Raw genomic sequence first — 12,347 nt, 5'->3', positions numbered from 1 at the left:
GGCAGGTGGGCCCGGCTAGGGTACGAGGCAGGTGGGCCCGGCTAGGGTACGAGGCAGGTGGGCCCGGCTAGGGTACGAGGCAGGTGGGCCCGGCTAGGGTACGAGGCAGACTGCCTGGCAGTGGAAATGGGAGGCTGTATCTCTTCCCCTATACTACTGCTCTCCAACCTATGGTGCAACTACAACTCTCAGCATGCCTCGTGGCTTGCTTTCTTGGAGTTGCAACAGGTTGTAGACTGTTAATCTAGACGATGCCACAAGGCATTGCTCACACTGGGGAAAGGTCCTCCACCGCTGTGTGCTGCCCCCCGCCTCAGAGCTGTTTAGAGAAGGCACTTTATATAAAATCTCAGTATTGCAGTCTACAGACAGTACCAAACACAGAACGTCACAACTCTACATTAGTGTTGATTGAGCATGCTCGGCTGAACACCATTTTGACTCGAGCATTGTGATGCTCGGCCGTACACCGAATGTGCTCGAGCCAGTGTATTTAAATCTAATTTAGCCTCTATTTCTTAAAAGTTTCTGTTGGGATTTGAACTCACAACCTTCTACATTAGAGGCAAGAACCTTAACCACTCAGCTATAAAGCTGAATGATAAACTGTGTCAGAAAAACCTCACAGTAGTTTCTAATGTAGTAAGTATTCCTATACAGCAGAAGTATCATTGTATATTTAACTGCAGGTTAACATGCAGCTCTATAGCGTAGTGGTTAATGTTCTTGGCTCTTATGTAGAAGGTTGCGAGTTCAAATCCGGGCAGAAACAGAGGCTACATTTAATTTTATCAAGTGCCCAGGGCGGTGTCTCAATCCTCGGAGCCCCAGGCAGCACCTCCTAAACGGCTCATAACCCCGCCCTCCGTGCACCTCTGCCCGCCCGTTTACTCCCCTCCCCTTTTCCACTGTGGCTGTGCGGTCCAAATCATAGTGGGCGCATGCACAATGCGATGCCCGCTCCTGGCAGGGCATCGCAATACCTACTGCGCATGCGCCCACTATGATTTGGACCGCACAGCCACAGTGGAAAAGGGGAGGGGAGTAAACGGGCGGGCAGAGGCGCACGGAGGGCGGGGTTCTGAGCCGTTTAGGAGGTGCTGCCTGGGGCTCCGAGGATTGAGACACCGCCCTGGGCACTTGAGAGGGCTCATTAACATAACCTTATAAGTTCATTTTTGGCTAAAAGAAAAGTCCGTTTTCTACAACAAAGGTACCGTTTTTAAGTTCTGGGTGGATCATATAACCCTATTTGATCGGTCTAATATGCTGAAATGTGGTGACAGACTCCCTTTAAACATAATTTTTATATTTATATATATATTTATGTTTTTAGCCATAATATATTTACATATATTATTATAAATTTAGAATATATGTAAATATATTATGGCTAAAAACCATCAGTAGTAGTTTCCCACATATTATACATTCATATATATCAGTAAGATAGATATATAGAGATATAGATATATATATATATATATAGATATATATATATATATATATATTACACACACACACAGTACAGACCAAAAGTTTGGACACACCTTCTCATTCAAAGAGTTTTCTTTATTTTCATGACTATGAAAATTGTAGATTCACACTGAAGGCATCAAAACTATGAATTAACACATGTGGATTTATATACATAACAAAAAAGTGTGAAACAACTGAAAATATGTCATATTCTAGGTTCTTCAAAGTAGCCACCTTTTGCTTTGATTACTGCTTTGCACACTCTTGGCATTCTCTTGAATGAGCTTCAAGAGGTAGTCACCTGAAATGGTCTTCCAACAGTCTTGAAGGAGTTCCCAGAGATGCTTAGCACTTGTTGGCCCTTTTGCCTTCACTCTGCGGTCCAGCTCACCCCAAACCATCTCGATTGGGTTCAGGTCCGGTGACTGTGGAGGCCAGGTCATCTGGCGCAGCACCCCATCACTCTCCTTCATGGTCAAATAGCCCTTACACAGCCTGGAGGTGTGTTTGGGGTCATTGTCCTGTTGAAAAATAAATGATGGTCCAACTAAACGCAAACCGGATGGAATAGCATGCCGCTGCAAGATGCTGTGGTAGCCATGCTGGTTCAGTGTGCCTTCAATTTGAATAAATCCCCAACAGTGTCACCAGCAAAGCACCCCCACACCATCACACCTCCTCCTCCATGCTTCACGGTGGGAACCAGGCATGTAGAGTCCATCCGTTCACCTTTTCTGCGTCGCACAAAGACACTGTGGTTGGAACCAAAGATCTCAAATTTGGACTCATCAGACCAAAGCACAGATTTCCACTGGTCTAATGTCCATTCCTTGTGTTCTTTAGCCCAAACAAGTCTCTTCTGCTTGTTGCCTGTCCTTAGCAGTGGTTTCCTAGCAGATATTCTACCATGAAGGCCTGATTCACACAGTCTCCTCTTAACAGTTGTTCTAGAGATGTGTCTGCTGCTAGAACTCTGTGTGGCATTGACCTGGTCTCTAATCTGAGCTGCTGTTAACCTGCGATTTCTGAGGCTGGTGACTCGGATGAACTTATCCTCCGCAGCAGAGGTGACTCTTGGTCTTCCTTTCCTGGGGCGGTCCGCATGTGAGCCAGTTTCTTTGTAGCGCTTGATGGTTTTTGTGACTGCACTTGGGGACACTTTCAAAGTTTTCCCAATTTTTCGGACTGACTGACCTTCATTTCTTAAAGTAATGATGGCCACTCGTTTTTCTTTACTTAGCTGCTTTTTTCTTGCCATAATACAAATTCTAACAGTCTATTCAGTAGGACTATCAGCTGTGTATCCACCTGACTTCTCCACAACGCAACTGATGGTCCCAACCCCATTTATAAGGCAAGAAATCCCACTTATTAAACCTGACAGGGCACACCTGTGAAGTGAAAACCATTTCAGGTGACTACCTCTTGAAGCTCATCAAGAGAATGCCAAGAGTGTGCAAAGCAGTAATCAAAGCAAAAGGTGGCTACTTTGAAGAACCTAGAAAATGACATATTTTCAGTTGTTTCACACTTTTTTGTTATGTATATAATTCCACATGTGTTAATTCATAGTTTTGATGCCTTCAGTGTGAATCTACAATTTTCATAGTCATGAAAATAAAGAAAACTCTTTGAATGAGAAGGTGTGTCCAAACTTTTGGCCTGTACTGTATATATGGAGTCAGAGCAGAGACTCCTAAGCTCGGACTCACACTGGGGATTTCCCCACTGTACAGCAATTTTCTGCATAGACCTCGTGGGACCCGGCACCCTACCCTCTTCAGAGCAGGGGGTGCCTGGTTGAATGCTCGGGTTCTCCCACTGACTTCCATTATGCTCGGGTGCTCTGCACCCAAGCATCCCAAAGTGTTCTACTCGAGCACCAGAGAACTTTGGTGCTCGATCAACACTACTCTACATATACTTTGGACAACTGCTTTCTATAGGGCCCCTCTATTTGCAGAGATTCTTCCTCTATAGGACCCCGCTCGTCTGTGCATTACACAGGCAGCCCACTGATTTCAATGGCTTCATTCGCAACTTCCTTTTCCCTGCAGGAGATGAGAATTTGCCTTTGTGGCTTTTAACGCTTCCTGGTGGAACGTCGTACCGAGTCTGAGGGCCCGGTCCACTTTACACAATGTGTTTGTGCTGGATCTCCAGACAATAAGCCGATCACAACGGGCCCCTGCAATCAGCTACAATCTGATGCAGAACCCATCAGCAAGTGTTCCATTCCAATGCAGCGCCACCACAGGTGAAATGGAGGCATTACATGGCTTACTGAAAGCTAAGGGACCAAAGGGGATTTTGTGTAGCCGCCCTGGATAATAGATGAGGTTCCTATATTTAGACAGAATATTCTGCAAACCAGTCCTGAGTTATACATCCTGTATTATACTCCAGAGCTGAATTCATTATTCTTCAGGCTTCAGAGCTGAAGTCTTCTACAGTTTCCTGCTTGTTCGGTGTCTGAACAGAGCGAATTGCATTTTGAGAGGTTTTCCCTTTCGACAGTAACTGCACAGTAATCAGCTAGGCTGTTTGGGATATGTCTACTGGCGAGCTTGCTGACTGTTTCCAACAGAAAACCGTACTGGCTGCCATGCAAAAGAAACACTTCAATGTTTTTACATTACTTAACTTATGTGCCAATTAGTTCTATACATTGTGCAAAGATGGATACCTCAGGGAACATCCCCAAATTCAGTGTAAAAAGGTTTGAGCAGATTTGGCGCTGATTTTGGCATGGGTCTCAACCCGCAGCAGAAAGCCGGAGCGTAAGCGGACATGCCTATAAGCAGAGGAGTGACCCAGTCCAGGAGGGGCCTGAATCTGGCATTTTGCCTTATTGTACCTTTCATATTTGGGACCATTTTTTATTTTTTTATCCCCCACCTAATATTTAGACAGATTTCGGCACACCCAGGTTTTACATGGAAGAACATTTGAAGGGTTAAAATGACAGTACCACATTTACTTGTGACTAAAAGAAGGTCACCCAATTAAAGGGTCGTCATCATCCTGGAAGGGCGTCTTCTTCTTCAGCAGCATTATGACCACGCAGGTAAACGTGGCGAGCACCAGCATCCCACCTATGACGATCCCAATGGCTTCTGGGACTTGGACGCACCACTGGTCGGCTAACAGGCACTTGGTGCTGGACAAGGAGCCGTTGTTGGCTTCTGCCGTTAAGCCGAGGATGTGACACATCATGGGATAGATGTCCACGATGTCTATGGTGCTGATCCGGACGCTCTTGTGGAACGCTGGTCCGCGGGCTGCCAGGAAGGGATGCATGCTGTGCAGGCTGTTGTCGTAGCCGTGGTTTCCCACTGCAAGATAAGAAATGGTTCTCAGCGCATCTCAAATCCAGCGTGTGTGAACTTACCCCTTCTCTACAGGAGCTGGGAGCGTGCACTGCCTGCGTATACGCAGCGGCTCCCAGTCTGGCTACCTACATGAAGCTGCATTCAGATGAACAGGACGCGTGCAGTACGTGGAATGTGGTACATGCACCCAGTCTCTTATCAGATACCGTACATATATATGTATACATCCTTTAATGTGCCCCTTGTTATTTATCCTCATGCTGCCATTCAGAATGTACAGCAGAACTGCTAGGCCGAGGTCACCTGGGCTATGGCTTCTGTCCCACCCACAGATCAGAGATTTGACTGGATATGTGGAGTCGCGGAGACAGGAGACAGAGCATGACCCACGGTAAACCATTTTTGGTTGCTAACTGGGTTTAGTTGGTGCAGCCTCTAAGTTAGGACTCATGCAGACAACAGTTGCCCGGCTGTAATATGCAATATGCGGGCACCGACTGTGAGAACCCCGCACATCACGGATGCGGACCAATTCACTTTCGCACTGCATGCACTCCTTGGGTCTGGATCAGTCTGTGGAATCTGTATGGATGTTGCACTTGCTCTGGGGACTGCAAATTGCCTAAAAGTTTATGCCATGGAAGGTATCTGTTCATGTGTCGTCAACACTGAGGGCACAGCACCTTGTCATGGTAAGCAAATGTGGCATGTGGACGACACTACTGTGGCTTTCTGGTGACACACCCTCCATATGGTATACTGTTTGGGGTTCCCTGGCTTGAAGAAGTTCGCAAACCACCAACTTTATATACTACAGAGCCATTGTCACTTCCCTGCCCCCACTCCTCCTGGCAGCTCAGAGCCGTTGTCACTTCCCTTCCCCCACTCCTCCTGGCAGCTCAGAGCCGTTGTCACTTCCTTTCGCCCACTACTCCTGGCAGCTCAGAGCCGTTGTCACTTCCCTTCGCCCACTACTCCTGGCAGCTCAGAGCCGTTGTCACTTCCCTTCGCCCACTACTCCTGGCAGCTCAGAGCCGTTGTCACTTCCCTTCGCCCACTCCTCCTGACAGCTCAGAGCCGTTGTCACTTCCCTGCCAGCTCATATACTATATTACTTGGCAGGGCGGTAACACTGAGCACCAAAAGCCAAGCCACCAGTGTTGACCTTCAAGCCACCATGGTGACTGTGTTTTAACCGGCTCTGCCGCAGGTAGAGCAGCATTTTTGACCTGACAGATCGGCTGATGATGGCGTACAATCCAAGGCAGTCTACAACTACTACTCTAAACATGGTATAACAAGAGACTACTCCAGCAAGTGACAGGCACAAATACACAGGTGACGTCTTACGCTTTACAGGAGAGGAGGCGTTCTGCACGATGGTCCAGCCCTCGTCGGCTACCAGGATGATTGGCTGGATGCGGCTGTTCTGCTTGTAGTGGTAGTGATCAGGGATGTCGTCTTTCAGGTAGACCTTCATGTGATCGCTGCAGTTTTTCAGCAGGCCATAAACCAGATTTATATCTGGAAACAGAGAATAATCGCATTAGTTGGTTCGTACTAATCTGTATATAACACATACAGTTGCAAGAAAAAGTATGTGAACCCTTTGGAATGATATGGATTTCTGCACAAATTGGTCATAAAATGTGATCTGATCTTCATCTAAGTCACAACAATAGACAATCACAGTCTGCTTAAACTAATAACACACAAATAATTAAATGTTACCATGTTTTTATTGAACACACCATGTAAACATTCACAGTGCAGGTGGGAAAAGTATGTGAACCCTTGGATTTAATAACTGGTTGAACCTCCTTTGGCAGCAATAACTTCAACCAAACGTTTCCTGTAGTTGCAGATCAGACGTGCACAACGGTCAGGAGTAATTCTTGACCATTCCTCTTTACAGAACTGTTTCAGTTCAGCAATATTCTTGGGATGTCTGGTGTGAATCACTTTCTTGAGGTCATGCCACAGCATCTCAATCGGGCTGAGGTCAGGACTCTGACTGGACCACTCCTGAGGGCGTATTTTCTTCTGTTTAAGCCATTCTGTTGTTGATTTACTTCTATGCTTTGGGTCGTTGTCCTGTTGCAACACCTATCTTCTGTTGAGCTTCAGCTGGTGGACAGATGGCCTTAAGTTCTCCTGCAAAATGTCTTGATAAACTTGGGAATTCATTTTTCCTTCGATGATCGCAATCTGTCCAGGCCCTGATGCAGCAAAGCAGCCCCAAACCATGATGCCCCCACCACCATGCTTCACAGTTGGGATGAGGTTTTGATGTTGGTGTGCTGTGCCTCTTTTTCTTCACACATAGTGTTCTGTGTTTCTGCCAAACAGCTCAACTTTGGTTCCATCTGTCCACAGAATATTTTGCCAGTACTGCTGTGGAACATCCAGGTGCTCTTGTGCAAACTGTAAACGTGAAGCAATGTTTTTTTTTGGACAGCAGTGGCTTCCTCTGTGGTATCCTCCCATGAAATCCATTCTTGTTTAGTGTTTTACGTATCGTAGATTCGCTAACAGGGATGTTAACATATGCCAGAGACTTTTGTAAGTCTTTAGCTGACACTCTAGGATTCTTCTTCACCTCATTGAGCAGTCTGCGCTGTGCTCTTGCAGTCATCTTTACAGGACGGCCACTCCTAGGGAGAGTAGCAGTAGTCCTGAACTTTCTCCATTTACAGACAATTTGTCTTACCGTGGACTGATGAACAGCAAGGCTTTTGGAGATACTTTTATAACCCTTTCCAGCTTTATGCAAGTCAACAATTCTTAATCGCAGGTCTTCTGAGAGCTCTTTTGTGCGGGGCATCATTCACATCAGGCAATGCTTCTTGTGAAAAGCAAACCCAGAACTGGTGTGTGTTTTTTATAGGGCAGGGCAGCTGTAACCAACACCTCCAATCTCATCTCATTGATTGGACTCCAGTTGGCTGACACCTCACTCCAATTATGTCTTAGAGATGCCATTAGTCTAGGGGTTCACATACTTTTTCCACCTGCGCTGTGAATGTTTACATGGTGTGTTCAATAAAAACATGGTAACATTTAATTATTTGTGTGTTATTAGGTTAAGCAGACTGTGAGTGTCTATTGTTGTGACTTAGATGAAGATCAGATCACATTTTATGACCAATTTGTGCAGAAATCCATATCATTCCAAAGGGTTCATATACTTTTTCTTGCAACTGTATGTAGCAGAGCTGAGCACTGCACTAGGCTATCTTGGTCGGTCCAATAGGCTTAGAAAGGAGCGGTAGTGCATAAGCTTGACAGCCACTCCATCTAAAGGGGGTGACACCAGACCCTCACTGGTCAGACAGCCCAAAATAGCACGCGTAACGGTTATATGTATACCTCTGTGTTAGGCTACTTTCACACTGGCGTTTTGGTTTCTGTTTCTCAGATCCGTTCAGGGCTCTCACAAGCGGTCCAAAACGAATCAGTTTTGCCCTAATGCATTCTGATTGGAAAAGGATCCGCTCAGAGTGCATCAGTTTGCCTCCGTTCCGCTTTGGAGACGAACACCAAAACGCTGCTTGCCGTGTTTTGGTGTCGGCCTGACGATGCAGAGACAAACTAATCCCTCCTCACACACAATGTAAGTCAATGGGGATGGATCCGTTTTCACTGGTACAATCGAAAACGGATCCGTCCTCCACTGACTTTCAATGGTGTTCAAGACTGATCTGTTTTGGCTATGTTAAAGATAATACAAACGGATCTGTTCTGAACGTATGCCTGCGGTTGTATTATCTGAATGGAAGCGTTTGTGCAGATCCATGACGAATCCGCACCAAACGCGAGTGTGAAAGTAGCCTTATATGGAGGCACCCAAAACATGGCGCCTCACAGAGGAATCAAGCAAAGGCACATGGCATCCAGAAAACAGAACTATAGGACTTAGGTGGGGCTCCATAAGGTTCTTGTGTGCAGCTTTGCTGAATATAGGAAGCCTTACTGACAGGCCATAATACAGATGGAGCAGAGCTGAGTTTGTGACTGAACTTGTCAAATATTTATCAAAAATGGTGCAGAGAAAAGTTGGAGAAGTTGCCGGCTTCGGAGATTCATCCAATGATATAATAAGGTCAGATCTACCTACTTAGGATTATTATATGATCCCACATACCTTGAAGGGGCAATATGGCCGCCACTGGAGTTGTATCCACCAGTGTGTAGTTTCCCCGGCCAATACAATTATCCAGCACAATGACTCTGTCCGGCGAGCACTGGGCCATTCCATGGTCACTGGTGATTATTACATTGACCGTGTCCCAAAGCTTTAACTCTTTAAGCTTGGCCACTAAGTACCCTATTTTTTTATCCACGTCTTTCAGTACGTCGGACATGTTTAATTTGTTTTCAGGTCCAAAAGAGTGTCCGCTGTCGTCGGGTTCTTCAAAGTACAGAGTCGCAAAGTTGATGGAGTCATTAGCCCTGGTGAACCACGAAGTGATGTTATCCACTCGTTCTTTAAAAGGTACCGAGCGATTATATTGTAAATAGTCATTTAGGGTGACGTTCTGGATCTTCACGTCAGTCCCCGGCCACATGGCGGAGCCACTCCTCCGCCCAGCACGCTGGTTTGTCACCCAGATGGGGGTGGCTTCGTTCCACCACACCGGGTTGGTCTCGGACGTAGAGTTGGAAACAATGAAGGTGAGATTGGTGTCTTTGTCATACATGGAGTTGGCTACAATCCCGTGGCTCTCGGCGTACAGACCAGTCACTATGGAGTAATGATTAGGGAAGGTCTTGGTGATGAAGACGTTCTTGACTTCTCTTACTAGGACACCATCATTGATAAACTCCTGGAGATTGGGCAAAGAGTAGTTTAAATAGTCCGCCCTGAATCCATCAAAAGATACAAGGATTAACCGGGGAACGTCGTCAGATGATCCTCCGGAGCACAAAATTACTCCATGCATTAAGGTTAGCAAGAGCGCCAAATTCTGCATCTTGAATGTATGTCCAGATACGTTTATCTGGAAAGAAAAGCAGGAGAGCAAGGATTTAAAGATGCAAAGTGAAAAAATAATAATAATGAAATTAACAGTACAGATGAATATAAGAAACTTTGTAATATATCTTATCAGAGAAAAACGTCTCTTTCTCTCCCTCCTAAACTAATATTCTCAGCTAAGCCCGGACCGTCAGCTCACTGAAGGATCACACTACATTCTGCCTATAGAAGTCTATGGATGTGACTGGAGAAGAAAACACCACAGAACTCAACATCAGTACAAGGCAAGTGACCTGGAGGCGCCTCCTCATGAAGACGCTGCAGATCGTCCCCTGCGGAACGGCTGGCGAACAATCGGCAGAGTTTCGAGTAGGAGCAAAGTGGAGGAGACTTGGCGGGAAACAAATCTGCGGAGTTAAGATCAGCAACGCGTCAGATGATGCTGTGGAAATCCGCACGCGTTTTGGCGTAGATGATTTCTCCGCTGCGTTCTGTAATACAACGTCCTGGTACTGTGACTGTGCGGCACTTCTCTGCATGAGGTTGTTACTGCAGTCCAAGGTCCAGTAGAGGTGAGGTGACGATAAGGGCGTGTCCTGCCCGTATCACCACGCAGGAAGTTATATACACCGTATACTGCACTGGCGAAAACAAAAACCTGCCTGACGAACTTATGCCATTTCCTACGTGATTTTGACACGGTTCTGCCCATACAGTGCATTTTATAATGGCGTTTTCTGCACGTCTTACGTTTTTACTATTAAAAAAAATACACTGGTAAAAAAAAATATATATATTTTTTTTTTATAAGCAGGGGCGGAGGTCTATGGGAGAAAAACACCAGACAATGGGGGTCAGCTACCATAGCATTAGACCATCTTTCTGCTGTAGAAAAATCAGTAAATTTTGTCGCAGGTTGTGGCTTGAAGCATATTTTGTGACTTTTTAGTTTTTTCCAAAAACTGGCTGGGGGTCCAGGCGGGATCTGCGCGGCCGGACTCATCTAACATGTCCGCCAAAAAACTGTCGCAGGAGCCACCAGCAATCTACAGCAGCTCCTAACCGGAGTACATAGAGGTTCTGACCGCAGAAGACGTGACAAATTCATTAAAAAGGTGCACCGCCCCCCTCAATAAACGGGTCTTTAGTAAGGGGGGGGGGACACCATATAAAGAAAAAAGATAAATACTGGCCCAAGAAACTGCTAAAAAAAAAAAAACATCCTGTCTGTTCTCTTTGATCTTTCCCACACACTCCCATGTTACGGCTGGAGCTGGCGGTTTTTTAATAAAAACACTTTAAAAATAAATATAAAAAAGTGGGAAAAAAAATAAACAAAGATAAAAGAAAAACCAAAATAAACAAATGCAGAAAACAAAACCAACATAAGCTTGACACCACCCATGTAAGAAATCAAGGGTGGGTCCCGGGAAATGACCGTCAGTCTGGCATCAACGGGACCCTCTGTGTCCTGGATTATCAGCGGGGCGGTCAGTAAAAAAAAGAAAAACGGACCCTATAAAAACGCTGGATATGGAGGCAGCCACGTGATCCCATCTGGGTGACGCTCCATTAAAAGGGGTTGCGGCAAAAAGTTGCCTTCGTAGTTATACAATTTTCCAATATACTATTCGTGTCATGTCCTTATAGTTTTCAAGATCTCTGCTTGCTGTCACTCACCTTCATTACTTCCAGAGTTAGAGCCCAGGCCTGACCACCCCGATGTGCTCTCTGATAACTGTGTGTCCCTCACTAAACCAGGTCTGGAAGGAAGTAATGAAGGTTGCTAGTCAATGACGGCAAGCACAGATTTTGGGAACCTGTGAGGATCAAATCAATACAGGAAGTATAGGAAACCCTACACCAGGAGACAGGGGTGGGCTGGGGGTCTCTATCAGGATTGTCCTATAGGACTGTACAGGAAGAAGCTGATTATTCTCCATGACCTACCTGTAACATCAATCAGCAAACACAACTCTGCTACTCCAGCTCCTGGGCGTCACCCCCTGTATGAACGTCCACCAGCAGCGTCCTCCCTTCAGTACAAACACCCGCAATGCTACGGCGGATAGCTCCTGGTAAGTGACGCAGCGTCTCAGCTCCCGTACACACTGATACATAAACCGCGCAGCTCCCGACCCCCAACTCCACTGACTACAGCCGCCGCACTCACTGGGCGGGGCCTCCGAGAGGGGGAGGAGACGCTTTCATCTGATTAGCTGGGAAGGGATGACGTAATTGACGCCTGGGATAGTTTGACAGCGGCCAGTGTTTTGGTCACGTGATCAGCCTGGTGAGGTCACGGCGCTTCATGTGTAACTTCTGCAGCTTACTTAACCACTTCCTGACCGCAATAGTTTTACTGATTACTTGTATGCTATATTTCATGTAAAGGGATATAACTACTATAATACTGCCCCAAATTACAAGAATATATCTACTATAATACTGCTCCTATGTACAAGAATATAACTACTATAATACGGCTCCTATGTACAAGAATATAACTACTATAATACTGCTCCTGTGTACAAGAATATAACTACTATAATACTGCC

The 12,347-nt window shown here is 45.9% G+C and overlaps 1 protein-coding gene across 1 annotated transcript; it reads right to left on the bottom strand.

Annotated features, from left to right (window-relative positions):
• Positions 1 to 3,855: 3,855 nt before the first annotated feature.
• On the bottom strand, positions 3,856 to 11,969 carry LOC122934533 (bis(5'-adenosyl)-triphosphatase enpp4-like). The gene is made up of 4 exons (XM_044290079.1): positions 11,740 to 11,969; positions 8,956 to 9,811; positions 6,162 to 6,335; positions 3,856 to 4,814 (listed from the first exon to the last, which is right to left on the bottom strand). The coding sequence occupies exons 1-4, from the start codon at positions 11,746 to 11,748 to the stop codon at positions 4,477 to 4,479; spliced, it is 1,377 nt and encodes a 458-aa protein (XP_044146014.1). The 5' UTR covers positions 11,749 to 11,969; the 3' UTR covers positions 3,856 to 4,476.
• Positions 11,970 to 12,347: the final 378 nt, after the last annotated feature.

Source organism: Bufo gargarizans, chromosome 4 (genome assembly GCF_014858855.1).
Source record: "Bufo gargarizans isolate SCDJY-AF-19 chromosome 4, ASM1485885v1, whole genome shotgun sequence".
NCBI classification, from domain to species: domain Eukaryota; kingdom Metazoa; phylum Chordata; class Amphibia; order Anura; family Bufonidae; genus Bufo; species Bufo gargarizans.
This window is presented reverse-complemented; position numbering and strand designations above follow the sequence as displayed.